The sequence below is a fragment of the Panicum virgatum genome, chromosome 5K (genome assembly GCF_016808335.1).
Source record: "Panicum virgatum strain AP13 chromosome 5K, P.virgatum_v5, whole genome shotgun sequence".
Lineage (NCBI taxonomy): Eukaryota > Viridiplantae > Streptophyta > Magnoliopsida > Poales > Poaceae > Panicum > Panicum virgatum.
Window position 1 is genome coordinate 49,439,240 of NC_053140.1, and position 26,025 is coordinate 49,465,264.

The following is a 26,025-nucleotide window of genomic DNA, read 5'->3' on the forward strand; positions in this document are numbered from 1 at the left end:
GTTAGTTATTTGTTTCATGCATGTGTAACCTCAACAAAACAAACGTCTGTCTTAATTCATACTTTGGATTTCGCATCGTAAGCCCTCATGTGTTGCTCTGTGTCCTAATCATTGTATGGCATTCTTTTTCATATGTGTAGACGCCGCGAACGAAGCCGCCTACGAGCTGATCGCTGAGCCGACCCAGGAGCCACAGGCGGGAGAGCAGCAGGAGGACGCAGTCGAGCCTACCCCCGAAGGAGCCGCTAACCCCGCTGACCTGCAAGGCAAGCCCCGGAGCATAGCCTCTATTTTTCAGTATTCAACGTTGTTATTTAAATATTGTGCATTTAAGTTTCTAGGAGTTGAATGAAACCCTAGTATGCATACTTCTCCTAGGTACCTATGGGTCTCTACTAGTAGGCAGGCACCGTTAGAACTGCTTGCTAATTAGGAAACCGGTAGAAGCCGAGTGATTCCTGTCACTCGCGAGAGATAGGTCTTGTTCTTATGAAAAGTTAGCGGAAAATGAATCTTTGAGAAAAAGAAAGAATAAATGGAGATCGGGCGGAAATGAGTTGGATTATTGGTATGGAATGGATGGAAAGTAAGCTCTGCCTGTGTCGATTGAGGACCGTACCGTTGTTGGCAGTGCTGACTGAGTTTGAACAGTACTAACCACATGCCGGAAGTAGGAGGTAGTCGAAACCGGTAAGCTAATTACCTGAATTGCAACGATACTTTGAATCGCGACCTGCTATTCTGGGAGTGGGATGATGGCGGGTGTTGGATTGTATGTCGCCTCCGGGTTCTCCGGGAGTTCACCGTGAGGGATCCTTCACCCGGGTTTTGGCAGGCGTGATTCAGACGTCGGGGTGATGATAGGAACAATTGACGTGTGTGGCCCGACGGGGTTTTCACGTGTCGTGTGAGTTAGGTCCGCCTTGCAAGGTTAAATTAGATCGATTCGCCGTCTCTCTCGGTTAAGAGAACATTGGTCACTTTGTCACATCGTAGTAAGAAAGTGGAATGAAAATGGAATGGGAAATGTTGGTTTGTGAGTTACTGAAGAATAATCTGATCCACCATGTGTGCTCTAGATGTTTAGGCAAATTTAGTTAATACTCGCTATACTAAATGGAGCTAAAATATTGAAAGTAAGGATTCACTTCTAGCAGTCTTTCAGCAAAAGAACTCCAGAGCCAAAAAACTTTGCATGTCTAGGTAATGAGCTAAGTATACCCAGAGTCGGATAAGCCTTGCTGAGTATTAGTATACTTAGGGTTGTTGTTGTAACCCTTCTAAGCAGGTTGCGTTCCTGCTGACTTCGAGGAGGTATGTGCGTCCTGGATTGGACAGCCGCTTCCTCATGGGTGGACCGTCGTGTGGGCCCCGTCTTCCCCGTGAAGATCGGGCAGGTTGGCGTCACATCGGTGGGCAGGATGTGGAGCTCACCTTATATCATCGTCGTGGTTATCGTATTGTATTTCGAACTCAGTTTTTTAATCCTTCCGCTGTGCTTTTAAACTCTGTCGTTTGTATTCGAACCTTTTATGTAAAACCTGTGTTGTAAATTAATTTGAAGACTTATGTATGCTGGTATCATCTGTGCTCGTCTTCGTACGGGTCTACTAGTGCAATTGTGATCCTGGAGTACAGTAGTTTAATCAGGATTTACCCGACAGCCTGTCAGATTACACCGTTTTAAGATGATGGTTAGTGCACTTAAACCGGTTTAATTTGGGCGGTGCTGCTACAGCTCTGCTGTGGTAGAGCGCGCTTAACGCCTCCCGCATTGAATGCGGTAGGTGGGCGAGTCTTCCCGAGGAAGCCTCGCAGCCGCGCGCGTGCCTGCGCCTGCGGATACGTGGCGGCTCCAGACCCCCCAGGCGGGGTGTCTGTTCCCTCCCCGCTGAGGGGTCTGGATAGTATATGGGGTCCGGAACCCCGTGGGGGGTCCGGGGCCCCGGCTGTTTTGGATGAGCACTCCCTTCTCCGGGACACGTGGCGTCACCGGACCCTTCCCTAGTAAGGAATGGGTCTGGGCTGCTGACCGGGTGAGAAGGGTATCGGACCGCGGGAGTCCGGCTGCTCAAGCCGTCAGCGCGTAGTCACGGATAACTACTAGACTCTTGCCTAGACACAGCAACACCTCTGGGACATGTGGTGACACCGGACCCGTCCCTGAGCGGGAAGCGGGTCCGGGACCGTTGGTCCGGTGAGGTGGAGTCGGACCCCAGGGGTCTGGCTGCTCAGCTCCTTAGGGCGTAGTTTCGGATAACTACGCGAGTCTTGACGCAGCAAGAGGGGTACCTTAGTCCAGAGGTACCGACAAGTATTTAGAAGTATTAAATAAAAATTAATTATAAAACTAATTGCTTCAACCCTAGGGCTAAACTGCAAGACGAATCTAATGAAGTATAGTAATCCATAATCAGTGAATGGTTACTGTAGCATCACTGTAGCATCACTGTAGCAAATTATGGATTAATTAGGCTCACTAAATTCGTCTCGCGAATTAGTACTCAGCTGTCAAAAAATATTTATAAACAGATTTTATTTGATATTATAAAATGGTAAGATTTCTTTTGATGTGATAGGAATAAAAAAAAAGTCCCTAACCAAACAACCCTTTATGACGTGATAAGCACCCTGCAAAAGGTAGTGGGACCGGGGCATTTACAACAGGAGGGAGAGCTGGCGGCAGGCAGTCGCTACTCGCTACGCTGAGGCCCTGTTTTGGTTCCAATTTTTTTTTCAAAAGTCGCTATCAAATTAAAAAGAATTTTACTATTTTATAGTATTAAATAAAATTTATTTATAAATGTTTTTTGACAGCTGAGTGTTTTTTCGCGAGACGAATCTAATGAGCCTAATTAATTCATAATTTGCTACAGTAATGCTACAGTAACCATTCGCTAATCATGAATTACGATGCCTCATTAGATTCGTCTCGCAGTTTAGTCCCAAAATTCTGCAGTTAGTTTTATAATTAATATTTATTTAATACTTCTAAATACTAAAAAATCTTTGGGATTTTTTAACTCCTTTTCCAAAACACCCCCTGAGCACGTCGGGCTGGCTGACTGGCTCTCTCTCTCCCACCCAGCCAGCTAATGCGAAAGCTCGCCCCCTCTCCGTTTCCACGGAACGGTCCCGTTTCCCGTTGTAACGGAACGCGATGGCCTGTCGTCCTTGACTCCTTCGGCCGGCGAGAGGGACCGACAGAGCGGACACCGGACAGGAACAGGGGCGAGCCAGCGAGAGAGCGGGAGACCCGGGCGCCACGGCACCCCCGTTCCAGTTCCGTCCGCTGACCACCCCCGTCCACATCCCCTCGCCGGCGTCTTCCGCAGGCGCAGACGCAGAGCCCCGCCCCCTTCCCCTCCCCGTCGCCGTCGCTTCCCCTCGGGTTGACTTGACTTGTACTGTTCCTCTTCCACACCACACCCCTCCACTGACCACCACCCCAATAATCGTATTCCATTCTCCTCCTCGCTTTTGCACTTTGCGCCTCTTTCTTCCTCTCTTTCCATCTCCCCATCCCTCCGCCGGCCTCTCTTTCTCGAGCTTGCTTCGGTCCGAGAGGAGGTCTGAATCTGGGATATCGGAGGTCCCGTGGGCAGCCGCCGGAGTCCGCGAAGAGCGTGAGCTCCTCGGTGCCGGCGGTGAGTCTCTTGTCCTTGCTTTGTGAGGGGTTCTTGCAGAGTTCCTTTTCGTTTGCTTCTTGTGTGTTTATCTGCTCGAGTTTGGTCTCGCGCTCTCACTTCAATACAAGATGCTTCTGGCCAAATTATTTTAGCTATTTCTTGCTCGTGTGGGCACTGTTACCCCCAACCCCAAGAACTGCTTTAAGCCTGTAGCTAGAGTGAGAACCTGCGCAAACTGTTCTAAGAAATAAGAGGAGCATGTCCTGTTCTTGCTGTTGACCCAGAAAAAACTGAATTATTAAACCATCGGGCTGGTGGAATCTAATCTTATATGATCAATTTTTTCACCACTGTTTTTCTTAAGAAAGAAATAAGGAAGAGAGAAAAGGGAAATGACTAGATGAAGACCGAACATGATAATTAGTTTGTATTGTTCTAGTCCCTGTCACCTTTAACTGTGATGTTACCTTTATCCGCCTTTTTTTTTAATTTCTGCGTCACCTTTGCTATTTATATGGCTGTGCTTGCAAGTTTCAAACATGTGCTGCTTGAAAATCTTGTTTGGCGGATCAATGTTCAATTGCTTACTTCCATTTATTCAGCACTTTATGATTTTTATTATTTAGCTTTCAGAATATCAATTCTGAAATATACTGGAATTAGACCTGATCGTTGTGCTAAACATATTAAGCAGGGAAGGTCCATAACATGATGGCTGCAGAGTTAGTTAAGCAATACTCAAACATCACTCTGGTAGAAGACAGTGAGATATGTGATATTAAACATGAGCTTAAGGCATTGAGAAAGAAGATCCTTAGTTTGGATTTTGACAACTCCGTGCATGTCCACGATCCACAGGACTCATTTGAGTACTTGGAAGTGCTGTACAAAATCAGACGACTGTCTGAAAGGTTAAGGAGCTTAGACCCTTGTGGAGAAGCAAAACAGCTGGATGAACTCACTGTGTATGCTAATGACCTTTCTGAAATGGCAATGGCAAGGCTTGAAGAGGAATTTGTTTATCTTCTTACACATTACAAACAGCCATTAGAACAGGAAGTTCTCTCTTTTCGCTCTACAGAGGATGGCAGTGTGGAAGACTTCTCAAGCAGCTCATTCAGTGAGGAACAATCAGAAGGGAAGGCAACACCAAATGATGTCACTGGAGGACCGGAACATTTTGTTCCTGATTTGATTCAACCTGGTGCACTCTCTGCTGTCAAGTCCATTGCTAAATTTATGTTCCTGAATGGCTATGATAAGGAGTGTTGCCAGGCTTATATAAACTCACGGCAGAATGCAATAGATGAGTACTTTGGGTCTCTTCGTCTGGACAAGCTCAGTATAGAAGAGCTTATGAACACAAGTTGGAACAAACTGAATACATTAATAAGGAGATGGAACCGAGCAATGAGGGTTTTTATCCGTGTCTACCTTGTAAGCGAGAAGCGCCTTAGCAATCATGTCTTTGGTGAACTTACAGATTCAACTGCAGACTTGTGCTTCTATGAAATTTCATTTAACTCAGTCATGCAACTTCTGAGCTTTTATGTATCTGTAGCAATTGGTGCTCCTAAAACGGAAAAGCTTTTTCGTTTGCTTGATATGTATGAGGTCCTGAATGATCTTCTCCCTGAAGCTGAATCCCTGTTTGAATCAGGATACGATGATATGATCTTGAATGAATATCATGAAGCACTACTTCAACTGGGAGAATCTGCAAGAAAGACATTTGCAGAATTCAAGTATGCCATCCAATCATACAGTTCATCAAATGCAGTGCCTCGTGGAGAAGTGCATCCACTTACAAAGTATGTTATGAACTACATAAGGGCTCTCACAGCATACAGCAAAACTCTTGATTCACTTCTCAAGGACACAGATCGAAGACACCTGCATCTTGCTTCTGACATTCAGTTGATGGCAAACGCGTGTCCTAGTTTCACAGCAACAGCTTTGCATCTACAGTCTGTTGCTGCAATTTTGGAGGCAAATCTTGAAGCTGGGTCCAGATTGTACAGAGATGATCGGTTGCAGAACATTTTTATGATGAACAACATCCACTACATGGTCCAGAAAGTGAAGAACTCGGATCTCAAAAGTTTTCTTGGTGATGACTGGATCCGGATTCACAACAGGAAGTTTCAGCAGCAAGCGACAGGATACGAGAGGGCGTCATGGAACAATGTCCTCTCTTACCTGAGTGATGATGGCTTGTGTGCTGCTGGTGATGCTGCTTCTCGCAAAACCATCAGGGAGAAGATAAAAAATTTCAACCTGTCCTTTGAAGAGGTTTATCGAGTTCAGACAGCATGGTCTGTCCCAGACGACCAACTTCGTGATGATGTCCGGATTTCAATATCCCTGAAAGTTATACAGGCCTACAGGACATTCGTCGGAAGATATTCAAGCTTCCTTGATGGCTCAAGGCATCGAGATCGTTATATCAAGTATAGACCTGAGGATTTGGAGACTCTTTTGCTTGATCTTTTTGAAGGAACTCAAAAGTCACTGCAGCATTCTTGCCGAGTTTGAAGCTTAAAGCAGTGAAGAGATACCTCAGCCCCCTCCACCTTACTTTTGGTTTTCTTCTTTGGTTTGTATTAGAATGGTGCAGTTGAATTATTATAATGACGTATTGTTCTGCACAACTTGCATCGGTTTGCCGTTTCTTCACGGCTCCTCTTGCTGCATAGAATTCCTTACAACATTGCAGAAGTTCAGAGAATGTTAGGAATAGCAATCTATTGTTCCCAAAACTTTGGTACCTGAGTATGTATAGTTTCTGAATGTTTTGGTACTGATACAGTAATCTAGCCCAAATGCTTTCTCCTAAAAATAACCATAAGTAATTCTATTTCTGGAAGAACACATGCATGCTCATATCTTCTGCAATTTCAATCAGAGAAAGGAGAGAAATGGAAGAACATAGAACTACCGCCACCCCTATCAAAATTTTTGCCTGGGTGAATTTCATGTCCTGGCTGATAGCAAAGAATCAACCGAACACTAGCCGATCACTTATTCTGGCTGTCGACGTCCTTCTTGAGGTCGGCCGGCGGCAGGAAGTAGTCCGTCGTGAGGCCGTGCACGTTGAAGTCTGCCTCCTCGACCGTCCACGTCTCCTCCAGCTTCCGCTTGTGGTTGACGGAGCCCTCGCCGTAGCGGAAGAGGGTGACGGTGGTGTGGCCGCCGTGCGCGATGTTGATGCCGTCGATGTACCGGTAGTCGGAGATGACGGACTCCATGCTGGTCTCCCAGAAGATGTTCTCGCTGCGGCGGGCGCCCTTGCCGGACTTCATGCGGAGCAGGTGGGAATCCTCGAGCTGGATGAGCAGCCCCGTGCGCTGGCTGAAGTAGCCCCACACCGTGTGGTGGATGATGTCAAACGCTGGCGCGCTCCGAGCCCGCAGCGTCATCGCGCCGGCCTCCAGCTTCAGGATGAAGCACTCCTCGCCGTTGAGGATCTTCTCGCCGATGCACACCGCGTCGGAGAAGAGGTTGGCGATGGAGCGCGGATCCAGGCCCTGCAACGAGAGCGCGATCGAACTTGGATGCATCTGGGCGAACGCGAATGCCTGTACCCGGATGCTTTGTTTTTACCTGGAGGGAGCGGCGGAGAGGGCGCGGCGGGCCGCGGGAGGCGTGGGACTGGTCGGCGGCGGACTGGCGCCACGCGACCTTGCCGTCGCTGCCGGCGCTCATCTTGTGGCCGCCCATGATGAGCTCGAAGAACCACACCTCGGGGGTCTTCTGCCAGAGCACGAAGCCGCCGACCTCGGCGCGGCCCTGGGCGGCGGTGACGGTCTGGTCGCCGAGGTGGAACTCGGACGCGCACATCCGCACCTTCCCCACGGCGTACATGCTCCGCACCCCCTGCAGTGCCGCCTGCCCGCCCGTCGCCGCGATGTACTGCTGGATGATGTACTTGGCCGTCGACGCTTGCTGCAATGGATCATCGTTCACGCAACCGGATCAGCTGATCACTTTAATTTCCGAGATTCTGGGCGCGATGGGGGCGGCTTTTGCTTACGATGGAGGAGTCGCGGATGGAGCGGCTGAAGGCGCGGTCGTGCGGGACGGGGCAGGGGATGAGCGGCGAGCCGACGACGTTGAGGAAGAGCTGGAGCTCGGCGGTCGCGGGGGCGGCCCCGTCGACGGTGGCGCGGTCGAAGGCCTGGTTCTTGAGCCAGGCGCGCATGTTGGCGCCCCCGGCGCCGCGCCGCTTGTCGGCGCCGGGGGCGTTGATGAGCATCTCATCGGGGATGGGCACCTCCAGCACGGTGTCCAGGGAGTCGTCGCGGTCCAGGTTCGGGCACAGCTTCCTCATGACACGCTCGCCTCGCCGCGCATCAATGCCGGCCGACGGGCGGGTGGAGCAGAGCTAAGCTAGCGCGCGCCTGCCGGAGACGGGGGGGGGGGGGGGGGGGGGGGGGGGGGGGGAGAAACAAGCGGGAGAACGGGAGGCCAGGAGCCGGGACGTGACATGTAGAAGGTGTCAATGGCGAGGCATGCATTGGGAGCGAGGAATAAGTGGATCGCGCAAACAACGGGCGCGGTATTGAGGAGCAGCCTAGTGCTGCTCGAGCCTAGAGGCGCGCGGACGGAGGGGAACGCAGGCGTGCCCCCTGCTTTTGTGCTTGATGGCGCGCGGCTCCGGGCCTTGGCCATGCGTAGAAATCAGACCAGTAGCTATGGATCAGCCCACTAGCTCTAAAAACTCTGTCCGTTTCAGCCAATTCAGCCTACGGTGCGGCCTGTATGGACTCGAAACGGGTCAGGCTTTTCGTGGACAGTCAGGCCAATTTTTGGAGCACTGACTGCACGCCAATTATTCACTACTAGCTACTGTGATTGAATCAGTACGAACCATGACTCCAGTGGTGAAACGCAACAGAATTTCGAGTTCAAGTGAAGCAATCAAATTCGGTTCATATTCATATCCAAAAGCAGAAGAAAACCGCGAGAAACATGGTAAAGAGAAGAACGAACAAGAACAATAGCGAAAAGCCCCCACTCTGACACCAAAGCCCCTCGTGCGCGCCGGAACAAGAACGCCGCTCGGCTGCCTTGTGTTGTCATCCAGCAAGTCTGTTAACTTAGCGAGCCAAGAACGCCAGGACGGAGACGACGGCGAGGAGGAGAACGTGGCGGCCAGCGAACGCCGCCGCGGCGGCGGCGCTGACGGTGCTGGGCACGGGGCCGAACGCGGATACCGGTGTCGTGAAGCTCCCTCCCGTGCTGGGCGTCGTCGCCGGGTTGCTCGCGGAGCCTGGAGACGACGACGCGCCCGTGCCGGTTGCGTTGCCGCTTGTCCCCGCCTCGCTGCATCCCACGCGCAACGGATGTCGAGAGCAGAAGAACACGTCAGTCCCGTTCCCAACAGTGAACCGAGTTTGGTAGCTACGACTAAGAATCCTACGTACCTCGGAGTCGCAGGGTACTTGCAGGTTCCGGAGCCTGCAAACCGGCAGCAAAACATACTAGTTGTTAGACACGATCGGGAAGATGATGCAAGGTCAGCCGTGTGACGGCGAGGAAGGGGGAGATGGGATCGGAGCGCGTGGGTTACTCGGGTCCGTGTCGGTGAGGTTGGCCGTGCCGCCGAAGTCGCAGGTGGCGCCGTTGGCCTGTCTGTTCCGCTGGAAGTAGCTGTTGGCGGCGTAGGAGCAGTGCGCGCGCACCGAGGGGGGCTGTAGCACGGGCCCGTCGGGAGCACGGCGGCGCAGTCCGCGCCGTGCCCGCACGCGTAGTCCAGCGTCCTCTGCAGCGCCGCGTCCGTCGCGTCCGGCCGGCACACGCACCACGAGCCGCCTGCATCCATGCCACACACACGGGACACGCACACGCACAGAGCTTATTGATGATTCGCATACTGGCAAACGAGTTTCATCGATCGATCGATCGATAGGGACATGAAAGGAATGTTTGGACAATGAGGTTGCAGGTTGTCTGATTGAGCGAGCACGTCTTGACAGTGCTGAGGACTGACAAGCTCAGCGATGTGCGCAACTTGTGGAAGGAATCAGGAATGTGCGGGTGGGTAGCCGAAGGCGAAAGCGAGATGCCTCACCTGATCCTCTGAACGCCATGGCCAGCAAGAGCAGCACGAACACCAGAGTTGCCATCACCTGACGGGGAGCTCTCTCTCTTTCTCTCTAGCTCGCCGCCGCGGGTTTCAGCGCTGTGCTAGTAGCAGTAGTAGAGCGCGGCGCGGCGCGGGGCTCCATTTATTGGTGACTAGCCAGCGGCCGCGTCCATTTTTCTGCGCGTTTCGGCCATGCCGCAGGCTGTCGCGCTATGGACGGAGCTGCGCCTGCCCCGTCGGCGTCCGCGGGCGGCTGTTTTTCCGGCTGCTTGGGGGGGGGGGGGGGGGGGGGGGGGGGGGGCGGGAAGGGATTATTAGAGGCCATCGTGCTCCAAAGCAAAGGCACAACGCAAAGCTGCTTTGGCCCTGTTTGGTTTAGCTCTAGTACTACTAGCACACAATTCCCGAAAAAAAAATCTTCAATGCATGGAGTACTAAACGAAGTTTATTTGCAAAACCTTTTCACGGATGGGTGTAACTTTTCACGACGAATCTAATGATAGTAATTAATCGATGATTGGCTATAGTGATGCTACAGTAACCATTCTCGAATCGTGCGGTCAAAAATCTCATTAGGTTCGTCTCGCGAAGTAGTACAGCGCTGTGGAGTTAGTTTTGTAAATTACCTTTATTTAGTACCTCTAATTATTGATCAAAATTTTTGTGCTACTTGTGCTATTTTCATCCAAACAGGGCCTTTGTGTGCTCTGGTCTGATGTGGCAGACTGCTAGTGCTGGCCAGATGGCTCGAGGCCATTTGGTGTCGAGCTTTTTTATCTCCTCTTTGGGGGAAGCAAAGCTATGCACACATGTTGGCTTCTCTTTGGGAAAACGGAGTTTGTATATGCATACTGCCGATACTTTCTTTCGTGGAAGATGAAAAGGAAAATATGGGTGTATCTGCAGTCTGCTCATGTATACCTGCAAGATCTGATGCAAATCCAGCAACAGCGACAGGGTCCGAGTAGTTGCATTACTATCTCAAAATTGCGGGCTCCTTTGGAACAAAGGATTCACAAAACAGAGGAATAGGAAAACTGTAGGATTGGAGTGTCATACCATCTCAAATCATATGGAAAGCAAAACATAGGAAAATTGTTAAAAGTGGCCATTTGGATGGAACATAGGAATGATGAGAGAGATCGACACAAAGGATTTTTTTCCAAGAGGTTGGACCTCATGTTTGAAACACTCCAAAATTCCAATGAAACAAGCCATTCCATAGGAATTTCATAGGAATTTTTAAGGTTCATTCCTTTGTTCCAAAGGGCTCTGTTAGAGTATATTTGGTAGGATAATATATATAATTCTGGACTGCTATATGTATCGGGGAGGTGCCTTGCCGCCAAAGTCTCTGTACTCTATATATACCGCCCAAGGGGCTCAATGCAATATATCCCACGTATTATACGCATCCTATCTTTCTACATGGTATCACGAGTTAGGGTTTCGACCTAGGCTTCCACTTCCGCAGCCGCCGCCGCGCCACCCCTGGGGAGATCGATCTCCGCCGGGGGCAGCACCCTCGTAGGATCAGTGCGCGGATCCCTCTGATCCGCCGCGCCGTTGCGTCGTCAACCAGCAGGGGACCTACCTCTTCACATCGCCCATTAGATCCATGGCTGCGCCGCCCGTCATCCTCGTCGAGCACTACGTCGCCATGGGCCCGTCGCCGGGCCTGCCCTGCCTCTGCATCGTCGCTCCCCCGGCTCCGATCTGGATCCGCCGCACCTTCCGCGCCATAGGCCAGGCGCCCCTCCTACCAGCGCCGCCCACCTCTGCCCTGAGCGCAAGTGCGCGGCTGAGGAGGTGGGGTCGCCAGGCCATCGCAACGTTGGGGTCCCCGGGCCACCACAACGCCGGATGACGTCGCCGCCAGGCTGCAGCGCCGTGGGGATTCGCCCCTCCCGCCCCCCCAATCGCCGGCTCTCTCCTCCGTGCCGCTGGGCCTACTGTCCTCTTCCCCCTCAGCGCCGCTTCCTCCTCCGCCATGGAGCGCGACGACGCTGCTACGGAGGGCGGCTCAGGGGCTGTCAACCCGCCGCGCTGGAGCAGCGATGTCACTCGGAATGCACCTCAGCCCGCTCTGCTATGCCTCTCTGTGCCTCTGTCTTTTTCACCGATGGTGGAAGATGAGGATAAGGTGGAGCGCATCGCTAGGTGCACCCGAGATGTACCCATGGTCCAGCTGTTGCTGTGTGATTTTTTAGGTTTTTCCCGATTCGTTATCGGGTTTGCGTCGCCCTGCCGTTCGTCGTCGTTCATCGTCGACCCTCCCGAAGGACGAGGTTGTTGCTGCGCCTTCCAGGCTGCAGCGATGACGTTCGTGATCAAGCCACCCTACCGGTGCCGTCGCCTTTTCAGGCAGTGGCGCCACTCGCCGCCGGTCTTCATCAAGTAGGCGCTCGATCCGCCTCCGCGCCTCCAGCCGTTTTCGCACGGACATCGCCGCGCGATGTTCCTGAAGGAAGACGCCGTCGCCACCACTGATCTGAGCGCGACACTTGCTGCAACCTGCGCCGTCGCCACTCCTGTCCTGAGCGTGACCTAAGTCGCAAACCGCGCCATCTACCTTCGTCATCCGCCACACCGTCCTGCTGCTGTCTTCGGCAAGAAGCTACTGAGCTTGTGTACTCGAGCACCTCGACGACGCTTCGACTCGCGCCCCCTCCACGGCTTCGTCCACGGCTTCGACCACGTCCACCTCAACTTCGGCTACCACGGCACTAAAGGGCTATCATCTGTATGAGTCTCCAGTCAAAGCTTTCGCACCGGCATTCCGACTGCAGGGGGATACGTCTCCATTGTTCTCCAGTCTGACCGTTCATGTTGCTACCACTATGACTGCGGAGGGATGTTAGTGTATATTTAATAGGATAGGATATGTAATCCTAGACTGCCATATATATCGGGTAGGTGCCTTGCCCCTCAAGTCTTTATACTCTAAATATACCGTCCAAGGGGCTCAATGCAATATATCCCACGTATTATACGCATCATACCTTTCTACATGCTCTATAGGAAAATTTCCTATAGTGTTCAAATCCTATAAAATTCCTCCATTTTTCCTTTGTTCCAAAGGAAGCCAGCATTTGTAGCAGTTCTCAACATATTAACTTCGTAGACCGCGAGGGAGACCTTCCATCCATTAATTAAGTTTCCACGGGTGTATAACTGTCTTCCAAGCAAAGCAGCAAGCTGATCCATGTTGCTTAACATAATGGGAATATAATTTAAGAAGGGCACATCAACTGAACCATCTAGAGTTGGTACTAATTGGACCATACACAACAACGGATTTGACATGATTGCAGCAAACTGCAAACCTGACCATTTACCAGTACTGTACACACAAATGAGAAATCCTCTAGCTCCAGGCACCTAACAGAATTTATTATCACAACGTTCCCCTGAGAAGAGCACGCGAATGCTCATTTCAGTACAATTCAAGACCGGATCACAAGCATCCTAGCACAAAGCATGAACATTCAACATAGAAGGCACATCATAACAGCACAGAACCTGAACAAGCAAACACTGAAACAGAACACAGCTTATTCCAAGTACCGCCTGCGCAAGGCCAACCACTTCAAGCAGATGGCTTCATCAGCGCTGCGACCTTCTGAACAGATGGCCTCTCCATCAGGCTAGACCACCAGGCCTTCACATGAGGGTACCCATCAAACACCGACGCATGGGGCGTTGCAAACAAGCACAGGGTGGCAGAGACATGGTTAAGGTCAGCAAGGCTGAGGAAGTCTCCAGCCAGGTACTTGTACTTGGTCAGGCGCGCCTCATACACCTCCAGCACCTTCTTCAGCTTCTCAAGGTTCTCCTCGACAACCTTCAGGTCAGTGGATCCCCCAAGCATAGGACTGATGAGGCACTGGAAGAGGATGGGGTTCAGCACAGAGGTGTACTGGTTGGCCTCCACCTCCATCCAGACATCCACCATTGCTGACTCCTCAAGATTGCCTTGCTTCAACAGCTCCGGCTTGTTTTTACGGGCTGCATACTTACAAATTGCACGCGATTCTGATAGAGGATAAGATATGAGAAAGTTAGAAAAAATTAACATCATTGGCAGATGCAAAAAGATTCTACAGGAGCATCTGACTGACTGACTGTCTAAACCCTCTCAGAAAGTGATGAGTAGGAAGAAAATTATATCACTTCTTTCATTGGACAAGGCAAGCCACAAGTCGATTAAAAGTCAAAGGTATTGGTCCCTTAAATTTAATTTTTATAGGCAACATATAAATGTACAAATCTTCATCATTGGACTGGTGTGAGAGAAAAAAAATGAAGCACAAGATAATCAAGCCACCTTAGTAGTTCCTACAACACCATGACATTTTGCAATCAGGCAGAATATTTTTCATCATGCCATATTACAAATGTGTGAAAGTTATTGCTTTCCTTTAGTGGACGACTCTGAACAACTGGTGTGCTTCTAGGAAAAGCTGAGGAACCTTTTTTTTAAAAAAAACTTTGAGTGCTAACCTCATCATATGTTATGAAACGGGTAAAAGTACCAACAATAAATGAAATAGCAACAACAAGAACATACTAGAAGCAACTCAAAAGGATCACCAAGAGATAGGATCATACCCCAGACGTACAAGTCACCATCTTGCAAAGCTGGAACCTGACCAAATGGCTGCAGAGAAACAGATAATGGTGTTAAGAGTCAGGACAGAGTTCCACAAATCAGATGTTTTAGTACATTACATCCTCGCCAGTTAAAATTTCCAATTAGCTTATGATTGTGTACATCTTGTTAAATTTCAGATAAGTGATACATGCTATGTTGCTTATCATAAACAAAGCTCAAAGCATGCATATATTCAAAAGATTTTAGTTTTATGTCAGAAGTATAATTGTTGAGAAGGACACAAAAGGAGTTGTTGGCATGTACTAGTTTACTTCTTGAAACAGTTTAAACAGGATGCACAATTGCGCACCTAACAAATTTCAGACTTACAGGATTTTAGTCATCCTGGGTATTAAATCAGTAACCAGTTCAAAAGATTTTATTTTATATCAGAAGTATAATTGTTGAGAAGTACACAAAAGGAGTTGTTGGCATGCACTAGTTTACTTCTTGAAACGGCTTAAAGAGAATGCACAATTGCGCACCTAACAAATTTTCAGACTTATAGGATTTTAGTCATCCTGCGTATTAAATCAGTTACAAGTTCGATGACCTGTCCAAAATAGTAATCAATTTCTCAGCTTCAAGTCCCTCAGATCTGAAATTCCCATTGTCCTCTCTCTCCCTTGCTAGCACTTGATCAAATCATATGAACAACAATAGGACCAGGATACGGGGGACAAACTAGACGAGCAGCAATTATTTTTGACATCCTTATTAGTCCAAATCGAGTATAAGGGTATTTCAATCCACTTCGTACAGCCCAAATCTTGGCTATGACCAAGAGTGTAAAGGTTACATCTGCGCGCATACTTAGACCCCATGGTGAGAGGTGAGTGGCGTCGGTTGTGAGTGCTGGAAACTGGAATTGAAGACCGAAGAATGCGGTAAATCGCACCGCGGAGGGAATTGTTAGTGGTCTAGTATACATACTATGGTCTTCCGACTTGGGAATCAGATAGATCTCCTAAATCTTGAATCCCCAACTCCCCCACCCAAACCCTAGCCTCGAATCCTAAAACCCCGACGAGACCACGAGAGGCTAGGCGCGAGACGAAAAATCTCTCCAGATAACCCATCGACGATAGCGGCCGCAGCAACATCAGCACGCGAACGGAGCACCGCCGTTGTATTTGCCAGGCCGAAAAAAAAGGAGGGAAAGAGGGGCCGGGGAGAGGATCCGTACGTTGCGGGCGAGGTGCTCGGGGCTCTTGTGCTCGGCGGTGGCGAAGTTGATGGGCACGATCTCGTAGTCGGCGCCGGCCTCCTCCAGCGCCACCACGCACCTCGTCACGTTCCACGACATCGTCGCGCCGTACAGCTTCATCGGAGCCATGATCTCTCTCCCTTCCGAGATCGAACCTTCCCTCTCCGGCGCTTCCAATACCCTCCCCCTCGGTTCTTCCTTTTGTGTGGGATTCTCTTCCTCTCCGCGTCGACCCCGCTGCGCGAAGTGGCGCTCCGGGCCTGGTCCCCGTTTAATAGGCGGGCGACTGGCTGGGAGGCCTGGGAGGGCGCGCAGCGGCCGCGGCAGTTGAGTGGAGTGGGAGCGGGTGGGTAGGTGCGGCAGCGGCAGCCCCATTGGTCAAACGGCCCCGCACGTCTAGATGCTTCCTTTTCGTTCCAGTTCTTGCCTCTTTTTTTCCCCCGCCAACTCGCCCGGCGCCGGAGAGGCGGAGGCGCAAGCGATTACGCTCGGGGTAGTGCGCCACCGAGGCGTCGAGATTCGCAGTTTCGCATGCCCGCAGGCTGCAGCTCACTTTTTTTTGTTGAAAAGAAAAACGCAGCTTATTTCCTAAACTTTTTTATTTCCCGTCACATTTGGATGGCAGACACGTTTGGATAGGCTAAAATTAAATGCTACTCCCTCCATTTCAAAATATAAGTTATTTTGATTTTTCTAGATTCATATATTTTGCTATGAATCTAGATATATCTAAGTACATAGTGTTGGGATCTTAATTTTTTAGATGCTCAAACAAGGAGCATGAACAGTATGAAAATGGCAATAAAAATAGGCACCTAATTCTTCAATACTAATCAGAAAATTCAACCCTTTTACACAGTGGAGAGGGGGGCTATTTATACCTCCAGCCCTCGGCCACTTATCCCCAAATTGCCCATCTCCAACTCATGTACAGCTCGCTTACAGCCAGTTTCGGGATAAAATTATAAGATGAGAGGTGTACAAATCCGATCTTCTCATGTATTCACGTTTTACACGCACGCCTATTCCCGACGAAGGTCTTTGTGTCATTCGTCTGGTCTCATCCTGATGCTTGATAACCTTCGGGCGCCGAGGTCCTTCGTAGGCCCCCGGTCACTTCTGAGTAATCAACCGTGACTTTCGTATCCGAAGGTGACCTCCCTGGTCCTTTCGAAGGTCTTGTTCTCCTGGCTTGTGCTCCCGGGCGAGCAACTGCATCCTTCGGTCCCCCGAAGGTGGGTTCCCTGGCTTGTGGCGATCTCGCGAGCGACCGTCGCCATTCGGGTGTGCTCGCCTTCCTTCGTTGGAGCCCTGCAAACGAGTTAGGGAGAATTTCCGAGGGTGAGATCGACATCCGGGAGTCTATCCGAAGGTCCAATCCCCAACAGTAGCCCCTCGAGGGCGAGGTCCGAAACCGACGGTCCGAACCCGCATTAAAGAAGAAGATTGTGCGTAACCTTCGAGAAGCTCTCAAGGAAAAACGTCTCCCGAACCGTCGGCTGCAACGATCGATTTTGGTTGTGTACGTGTCAGGCTCCGATTACGTCGCTTGGGCGGCCGACTCCTCGATTTTACCATTGGTACTGTTGCTTTCCCCCGCCTATATAAGCGGAGGGCGGGTAAAACCTATGCCCTCTTAAGCTTTGCTTACCTTTGACGCTTTTTGCTATAAAGCGCTTCTTTCGAAGGTTCCGCTTTGTGCGTGATCAAGCTGCTCGTTTTTCTCGGTGTAAGTAGATTAGCGGTTCATGGCTCGCACTAGGCAAACAGCAAAGTTGATCGAAGGTTCGTTTGAACCCTTTTTTCTAATTTGCCTTTCTTCGCTTTCATGTAGATATGGCATTTATTAAGAGGGCGGTTCTCCGCGCAGACTCTGATCCCGTTGAACAACCCGAAGAGTCCGAGGCCTCGTGTCCGCCAGCCCAACAAGAACAGACCAGCGGCCGTCTTTCGGGGGTCTCAGCGAGTGTTTCTGACCTAATGGCTCCTGAGAAGCGTAAGACCTTGCTCTTCGAGCCATCTGTCGTCTCTCAGAGTACGATCGATTTCTATGTTTCGAAATGATATTTTCCCGAAGGTGTGTGTCGCCCTCCTGGCCCGGAGGTTTTACCGGTGCCTCGGTCTGGAGAGGTGGTGGTGTTTAAGGATTTTTTTTACCGCTGGGTTGCGCATTCCGATGGATCCCGTGGTTCCGAAGCTGCTAGAGCCATTCAATGTGAAGCTTCACCATTTTACCCCGAACGGGATAGCAGCATTGTCCAAATTTTTGTGGGTTGCGAGGACTTTCGGAGGTGGGGTGTCCGTTGATTCCTTTTGCAGGCTCTTTCAGTTGCACTGTCAGCCTCGGAAGGTTTTTGTGGATAATGATGAAGAAGAGAGTGAGGTGCAGAATGGGTGTTGCACCTTCGTCCCTCGCAAGTCCAATAAGAAGATAGGCTTGACGAAGGTTGTGCTTGCCGCAGCCCAGAAAAACAAATGGGAGGGGAACTGGCTGGAGTCTGGTTTTATGCCAAGATCGGTTTTCCGGATCCTGAGGGCTCGAGTGAGGAGAGTGTGACACCCCCGATGTTTAATTAACTAAACAAGAGTCATTAGCACCAAATCATGCATCCTTAAGCGTTGAAATAGATGTGTATGTATGTATGTCTAAGTGTATTTGTGCATAGGTCGAAAACTTTAAATAGTTTTTACACTGATGCAGGTTTTCTTATGAGATTTCATAGGCACCTCACTAAAATCATAATAAACCAAAGTCCAGTGAAGCCATGGGAAGAAAGTGCGTTTTTGCACATGAAATGATAAGTCGATCCACATTACTTTTTCTCCCGTAATTAATTTCAGAAAATGCTGAAAAGATCCGAAAATACAAAGTGCAAACCATAGCTTAAATTAATTTTTGCCCAAAACAAAAGTTCTAGAGTTTTGCAAGACAAGCAACTTTCGTATTCAAAGTTTTTCAAGTTACAACATGAAATTTGGAGAAAACCCAAAAAAACAGTGGGTTTAGGGGTTTTTCGTTTAAACTTGATTTCAAATTGTTAACTTTCAAATTATTACTCAAATGAAGTTTGACCTGAAAGGAAAGTTGTAGGAATTTGAATTTGGAACAACTCTCGTGTTCAAAAATTTTTGAGTTTCCATGGAAAATTTTGAGAAAAACGCAAGTCAAAACGTTGACTCTCTCTTTCTCTCTCCCCTCTCTCTCTCCCACTTTCCCCTCCCTGCGCGGCCACTCGAGCGCGCACGCACGCGTGCGCTCGCTGCCTCGCTGCCGCCGCGCTGCCGCGCCGCGCCGCTGACGCCCCTCCACTTGAGCGCGCACGCTGTCCTCACCGCGCCCTGCCGTTGACGCTCACGCCACGACAAGAGCACGGCGACGCGCCGCCTCGCCGCCGTGGTGCCCAAACGGGCCGGCCGTGCCCTGCCGAGCCGCGGACCGCGGCCGGACTTCATTACCGCGCGCTACTGACACCACCAAACCGCTCGCTGCGCCCTGACCAACCTTCAAGGCCGCCGGGCGAGCACGCCACCGCCAGACCGCGCGCACGCCGCCGCTGCTCTTCTTCTACGCCCTCCCCTCCCTGCCGAGCTCTCCCTCCCCCCTTTGCTTCGCCCAAGGGCATTCCACCCTCGCAATCAGCTCCCCTCCCCTTCCCAAGCCGAGCCAAGCCGCCCCAGTGCCAGAACACGCCGCCGCCCACGCCATTGTCGCCGCCGCTCGAGCTCACCGTGGAGCCCCTACCCCGGTGCCCCTCGGTCCAAATTGAACCCCGGAACGGGACCTCCTCGACTCCGTGAAGCTCCACGGCCAAGCATCGTCCACCCCCATCGCCGCCGAGCGCCGCCGTCGCGAGCAGAGCCGCCGCCGGCCGCCGCCCGCCGCGGAACTCCTTGCTCCGCCCCTCCCCGACTCCAATCCACCCCCGAGCTAGCTTCCTCATGGCTCAGTGAAGCTCCCCGGCCTGCCATTGCCCCTCCTCCCGCACCGGAGCGCCGCCGCCCGCTGCCGCCGTCGCCGCCGCTCCCTGGACGCCGCCGCCGACCCTGCTCCGGCCGTCCCCGTCGACCACATCACCCACCCCTAGGTAGATCTCGGCGAGCTCTTGCCCCAGGACACCACCCCCGCCGCCGGCGAGCCCCTCCTCGCCGGGAAACGGACCGCCGCCGCCCCCCCTGTCTCCTACCTCCGGCCAGGGACCCCGGCGCAAATTGTTTTAGGTTTCCAGGGGTTTAAGTGAAAGATCCAGGGGCCCCTTTGCAATCTGTGTTTTTGTATTTTCTAGATTTTCCAGTGAACTTGTAAATTCATGTAAAAATCGTAGAAAAATCAGAAAAATGCAAACTCAACTGTTCTGGACTCCTTGAAAATAGATCTACAACTTTTGTTACATACAATTTTTATTTTGCTCAATAGTTTTTACTTCATTTAAAATGCAAAGGAAATGTGCTTTATATTAGATCTCAAGTTATAAGCATGTGTTGTTAGCCATTTTTGGTCAGTGGGTTACATGTTAGATGTATAAGCTTGTGTAAAAATTTCGTGGACAGTTTACATGCCTAGCTATCATTTTATTTAACTCTTGTTATATGCCTAGGAGGGATAGTTTTATTTATCCAAGTTGTTATGTTATGTTTCATGGGTTCAAACTTTTGCAGTACTTGTGTTTTAGTTCCAAGAGTGTGTAGAAAAAGTTTGAGAAATTTTAGTCAAGTCAATCTGGACCAAATGTTTTTTGTGAGGATAGCTACATTAAATCATTAAAAATAGTTTCTTTACATGAAAAATTCTAATAATTTTTCTAGGGGTTAACCTTGAGTATATAACCGTGCTGATAAAATATAAGCCTCTGGAACTTGCTATAACAGTCTGAGGAATTTAATTTTGATCCATGCAGCAATACATTGTGCTATTTTTCATGCCCTGTACAATGCTTTTTTAATTGTGAAAAATTTATCGAAGTCTCATCTTTAGGTAGACAATACTCAGTTAAAATTTCATTACCAGTGCTTGCATAGTTTGACCTGCAAAATTCATTTTTGTTTCTAGCAGTAGCTGTTTATTTTATTTTTCATGATTAATAGGCTGCATGAAATGGGCTAAAAATTTCACAGTAGGCAAGTTACTCAGAGTTGTATCTTGCATAAAAATTTCAAACCCAGAATCTCTGTTTAACTTTATTTATGACAAGGACATGCTTAACCTAGTAATAAATGAGAAAAATCTTTATCTTTTGCTGCCTGGGGATAAAAGGTAAAACCCACCCTAGTTACTTTGTGGAGTCAGTTATAATGATTATTACTCTATAAAGGATTGTCCAAAATGATGTAACATAATCTTTTGCCAATCATCTTGAGTTTGTGTTGGATTACAACCCTATAGTAAAGAATTGATTAATTCGTATCACTAATATAACTCACACATATACATTTCATATAGATTCGACTACTCTCCCTAACGGTACGTACGAGCTGGTGCCCGAGTCCGAGAGTGAGCAGCGTGAAGCTCAAGTGAATCTAACTGAAGCCGTCGAAGACCCGAACCAAAGCTCGGAAGAGCCCAAGGCTAACTTTGCTTAGCAAGGCAAGCCCCGGAGCATATCCTACCTATTTTAATTTATGCAACTATTTGTATTCCTGTTTATTGTGCATTTAAGTTGCAAGAATTGTTTGGAACCTTAGTTGCATGATCCTAGGTACCTATGCTTGAACACTAGTATGTGTAGGTCGCTAGTTGGCTATGCTAATGGTTCGGTAGAAGTCGAGTGATTTCCTGTCACTCGCGAGCTCATAGGAATTGAATGCTTACTACACACTGCAATATAAGGTTTACGGGCGGGGTTGTTGTACTTGTGATACCCCGTCCGTTTAGTCAAAATGGATAAGGCCGCGGTGTGTGGTAGTGGTGGTTAAGCGTTTGAACGTACTAACCACATGCCGAGAATATGGTAATCGGTAAGCTTAAGTACCTGATGGAACCGGCCATGGAATATACTCCCCACTGGCTGGTCTATGGTCACGCACGGGTGCAGGGCACCCTAGGACGGTGGGCCTGTTTCATGCCCGGGGAAAATGGGGAAAAGTCGCGTGGGTGATTGCATTCCCCATGCGTGTGTTTAGATCTGCCTGGCCAGGTTAACAAATTCGATTCGAATCGTCCGTCTCTCACGGATATTGAGACTGCTTAACCCTTTTGCCACATAGAGTAAGAAGTGGAACAATGATGATGAGAAATATGGTTGAATGATGAAAAATAATTGTTTGTCCACCATGTATGCTATTGGATAGATGCTAATGTAGAATGGTTAATCAAACTAGAACTTGAAAACTAAAATCGGGAAATAAGGACTTACTCTTTATTGCTTGCGGCAAAAACAAACCCCTCAAGCCAAAAGCCTTGCATGTCTAGTTAGAGGGTTAGATATATCCTAGTCGGGTAAGCCTTGCGAAGTATTAGTATACTCAGCCTTGCTTGTGGCTCCATTTTGTATCAGGTGATACATTTGAAGATCAGATAGCTAGTTTGACTTGGCCGTGTGTTTTACCTCCTGGTTGGTCGGTGGAGTGGGATACGACTCCGGCCAACGATGACAATGCCGAGTGATGTCATGTACGGGCTTCATCATGACATCCTGTATCGTCGTTTAGAACTCGTTTTATTTCCGCTGCAGTGAACTCTGAACTACTTCAATTTGAACTTCAAGTACCTTTTGGAGATTTTGAACTTAGTTTGTAATAATTAAGTTAAGACTCTGTAATGTAATATATCTGTGAGATGTTGTACTCTCTGGACTCACCTTCGTGTGGGTTGCATGTAAGCTTTGGGTTCGATCGACGCTCAGGTGGATTCTTCGGGACTTTACCCGACAGCACTGCCGAATTACTCCGTTTGAAGTGCGTGTTAGCCGGGATTATCCTTAAGATGATGGTTAGCGCACTTGAGCCGGATTAATTAGGGCGGTACTGCCACAGAGAGGTTTTTGTTAGCTTCGGATATCGAGGCGTTCGATCATACTTTTCAACCTGCGTACAACAAGCGTGCGTCGGGTTTTAAGCCGTGTGTGGAAGCCTTCATGACAGCTTGTTAGGTTTGCGGCGGTAGAGATGTGGTGGAAGAGTTTTTGGCCGCGGGGATTTGGACTTTGTCCGCTGGTAGGGCTCCTCGAGGGTTCGAGCGAAAGCGTTTTGCTGGGATAAAGTATGAATTGACATCTCCAGTTTTTGGGATTCGGAGGCCCGAAGGTTCTAGCGATGAGGTGATTTGCCGAGTTGGAACGGGAGGCCTCGGACATCTTGGGGCCTTGGAACATGAAGGAATATCTTTCCTTGGTCGAGGTTTGCAAGAGGAACCTTCGTTTGAACAGATGCTTGACGGGGATGGTGTGGAGTACGGCCTTCGGCCGGTGCCTGCGGGTGCGGTTCCGAGGATGACGCCTCCGGGCAATGTTTTCTCCGAGGTGGCGTCGAAGAAGTCCAAGGGCAAGGCTAAGAAAGAGGAGGTGGGGACTTCGGGTGAAGGTGGCGGAGGGGGTGGTCGTGGTCGCGGGAGGGGGAGGAAACCTTCGAGCTCACTAAGTGGAAGGCGCGGGGCGAGGAGGTTTCTTCGGGAGATAGTGGTACGCCCTCATTTATGGAAGAGCTCATGGGGACGGTGGGGGGAGATCGTAGTTCCCGAAGGGAGGCCTTTTAGATCTCGTTATGATCTTAGCGATGAGTACGGGACCAAACTTTTTGGTTCCGGCCATCGGGTTGAGGTGGCGAAGGCACTGATTAACCTTTATTGTTCCCCCGAAGGTATAACGAAACGCCGAAGGATTCAGAGTCTTGTTAAGACTAGCGCCAAGCCTTCGGACCTTCCGAAGCCGCCTGAGCCGAGACCCACCGGGCCTGCGGCCGGTGCTCCGAAGGATCCGGCGCCGATGACGGCGGTCGCCACACCTACCCTTGCAGCGAGTGCCGAGGAGGGGGAGGTTTTGGTTGGTGAGACGCTACTCTCTCTCAGGGGCGGGGATTTCCCAGGTGGGTCCTCGTCTCTACCTTCGAATAAGGAGGTGGAGATGTTGGAGGGATTGAACTTCGACGAAACCGGTAAGCTTCGTCTCCTTGTTTTTGTGAGCCCTTGGTTTATTTGTGACCTTAAAGGATACCTCTTTTTATTTCCTTCGCAGCTTTGTCTGCGTCGATGAAGTAGCTTTTGGCTGTGATGCACGGGCCTGGTACGACCGGGATTCTCCCCCTAGAAAAGGGTAAGGCAGAGCCTGATTGCGTTTGGCTTTTGGTCGCTTTTTGGTGTCCCCGAAGGTGATTTTGTGTTTGATTCAGAGTTTAATGCAGCCGTGGCAAAAACGTCCACCTCCGACGCTGCCTTCATCGTTGCTGACTTGAGCAAGAAGCTTGCCCACGCCAGCCGTATTTTGATGTAGAAGGCCAAGGCGGATGCGGACCTTCAGGTCAAGATCGCCACCGAGAGATTGAGTCTAGCGGACAAACTGCGGTGGGTTGAAGCGGAGGTTCTCGCTCTGAAGGACGAGAACAAGCAATTGAAAGGGAGGTGCGTTAAGTTGGAGACGGCGGCGAAGGACAACGAGAAGGTGCTAGAAAGCCTTCGGAAAATGGTGGAGGAGGACGCGAACGAAAAAGCCGCTCTTAAGGGGAAGATCACGAAGTTGGAGGCGGTTCATTCCAAGATGGATGAGCTGGAGCAAGTCTTTACGGAGGTCGCTAGTCGGGCCGGAGGGGTGTACCAGGAGTACAAGAGGGCTCTTGCTGCACTTGGAGCGGAGCCTTTGCCCTTGCCTGAACCGGCCGAGGGTTCTCAAGTAATCTTTCAGCTATTGGATTGGATGGTGTCTGAATTTGAAGGACTCGGAGAGGTGATGAGTGTAGCAAATGACAACGCGACCTCCGTCTCATTCGAGGGGCTTGTTGGCAACCTCCTTCGCGCTGGTGCGATTGACCTCGCCAAGCTGCGGGAGGGGTTTCGGTATGTCCCCTACGAAGGTTTATCAGAGGAAGTGGCCAGGATCCAGGATGTGAAAGTTACATTTTTCAAGAGGTTCTGGGAGCCTTCGGGCAAGGATGCCGTTCGAACTCTTGCAGCCGCAGCTACCGAGGTGGGGTTTTTTCCGTGTGCCCTCCCTCTCTCCTTTTTTGCTTGCTTCTGACAAAGTTTTCTTGTTTGCACAGGAGATGGCTCCTGATGAACCTTCGGAAGGAGACCGGGCGCCCGGGGCTAGGAGGTCTCCTTCGGGACGCAATGCAGCGGATCACCGGGGGCTCAGGTCTAAAGATTAGCTTGTAGGGATTTGTTTTGGGGACTTTAGATTTTGTTTGTAAATATTCCCATGCTGCAGGATGTGAACAGCGCTGTGGTATTGATGAGCTGGGAGGCTTTCAGCCTTGCTCGTCCCGGATGCAGCGTGGCAGAATACTTATGCTGGTCCAGTCATAAATCTTTGTAATCATGTTTGTTTTGGTGACTTAATTTGACCTTCGCGATGTTCTACGAAGTGCATCCTTCGAGGTGCTTTTGTTCTCATCCTTCAAGATGTTTTGTTGTGTGCATCCTTCGAGGTGCTTTGTTATGTGCATCCTTCGAGATGCTTTGTTGTGCGCGAAGAAAAAACATCTCCGGTATCCTTCGGGTTTGTGAGTAGAGTTGGGTCTCGATGAGCGGTGTGCGAGGGAAATGTTGGGAAAAAACGTCTCCCCCCCATTTCTCGCACATGGCTTGTCGAAACTCTTCGTCCAAAGCCTTTTAGGGTGCTTCGGGTATTGTGTGTTTGAATGCTTTTAGAAAAGCCTCCCGCTTTCTAGTTGCTTTTGGCAAGGGTAAGTACCTTCGCGTGAAGATTTGTCGGGCTTGAGGAAAACGTCTCCACCTTACGTTGGGTGTTGGCTGTATCCTTCGGGTTGTGAGTTGTTACCACCGTAAGTAACGAGCGATAGGGTTATGTTTTTCGGAGAAAAATGTCTCTCCCCTTCCTAACGGCTCATTGCTTGAGGGTTACCGGTGTTGGTGGCAGTTCGGAAGAGAAAGGTTCACTTCTTTCTTTTGGCCTTTGAAAAGTAATTTATTCACTGACGAGGCAAAGTGCGCAAGGTTTTATGTTTCGGTGAAAAACGCCTCCCCCTTTTCTTGCGCACTATTGTCTCGAGGGGTCTTGTGTTTGGCTTTGCATGTCTCGAACGATGGATGCTGAGTCCAAGGAGAAAAATGTCTCCCCCCTTTCTGGCATGCATCTTTCGATTTTTCCGCGGGTGTTTTGATTTGTACCTTCGGGGGTAGGAGTTTCTCCGTTTAGGGCTGAAGGTTTCTGCTTTGTATATTTTGAAAGGCCGAAGGTTTTTGGCGTTTGTCTAGCACTTGTTGTGCCTTTATTTTCGCCGAAGGTTTTTAGTTTGGACCTTTTAAAAGGTCGAAGCCCCTTGGCGTTTGTCTAGCACTTAT

The 26,025-nt window shown here is 49.9% G+C and overlaps 3 protein-coding genes and 1 pseudogene across 5 annotated transcripts; 1 reads left to right on the top strand and 3 right to left on the bottom strand.

Moving 5' to 3' along the window:
* Positions 1 to 3,282: 3,282 nt before the first annotated feature.
* On the top strand, positions 3,283 to 6,468 carry LOC120708142 (exocyst complex component EXO70E2-like). Of its 3 annotated transcripts, none has more exons than XM_039993256.1 (2): positions 3,283 to 3,647; positions 4,315 to 6,468. In XM_039993256.1, exon 2 carries the CDS (start codon positions 4,338 to 4,340, stop codon positions 6,162 to 6,164), a length of 1,827 nt encoding a protein of 608 aa, XP_039849190.1. In that variant the 5' UTR covers positions 3,283 to 3,647; positions 4,315 to 4,337; the 3' UTR covers positions 6,165 to 6,468. The 3 variants fall into 3 exon arrangements, with proteins under 3 accessions (XP_039849190.1, XP_039849191.1, XP_039849189.1); XM_039993257.1 differs by having other exon boundaries at positions 4,321 to 6,468; XM_039993255.1 differs by having other exon boundaries at positions 3,286 to 3,647; positions 4,324 to 6,468.
* Positions 6,469 to 6,554: 86 nt separating this feature from the next.
* Positions 6,555 to 8,015, bottom strand: LOC120708143. Its single transcript, XM_039993259.1, has 3 exons — positions 7,663 to 8,015; positions 7,233 to 7,574; positions 6,555 to 7,156 (listed from the first exon to the last, which is right to left on the bottom strand). Exons 1-3 carry the CDS (start codon positions 7,957 to 7,959, stop codon positions 6,647 to 6,649), a joined length of 1,149 nt encoding a protein of 382 aa, XP_039849193.1. The 5' UTR covers positions 7,960 to 8,015; the 3' UTR covers positions 6,555 to 6,646.
* Positions 8,016 to 8,528: 513 nt separating this feature from the next.
* Positions 8,529 to 9,982, bottom strand: LOC120708146 (annotated as a pseudogene).
* A 2,982-nt stretch (positions 9,983 to 12,964) lies between these two features.
* LOC120708147 (glutathione S-transferase 1) lies at positions 12,965 to 15,968 on the bottom strand. Its single transcript, XM_039993262.1, has 3 exons — positions 15,558 to 15,968; positions 14,329 to 14,377; positions 12,965 to 13,752 (listed from the first exon to the last, which is right to left on the bottom strand). The coding sequence occupies exons 1-3, from the start codon at positions 15,951 to 15,953 to the stop codon at positions 13,307 to 13,309; spliced, it is 891 nt and encodes a 296-aa protein (XP_039849196.1). The 5' UTR covers positions 15,954 to 15,968; the 3' UTR covers positions 12,965 to 13,306.
* Positions 15,969 to 26,025: the final 10,057 nt, after the last annotated feature.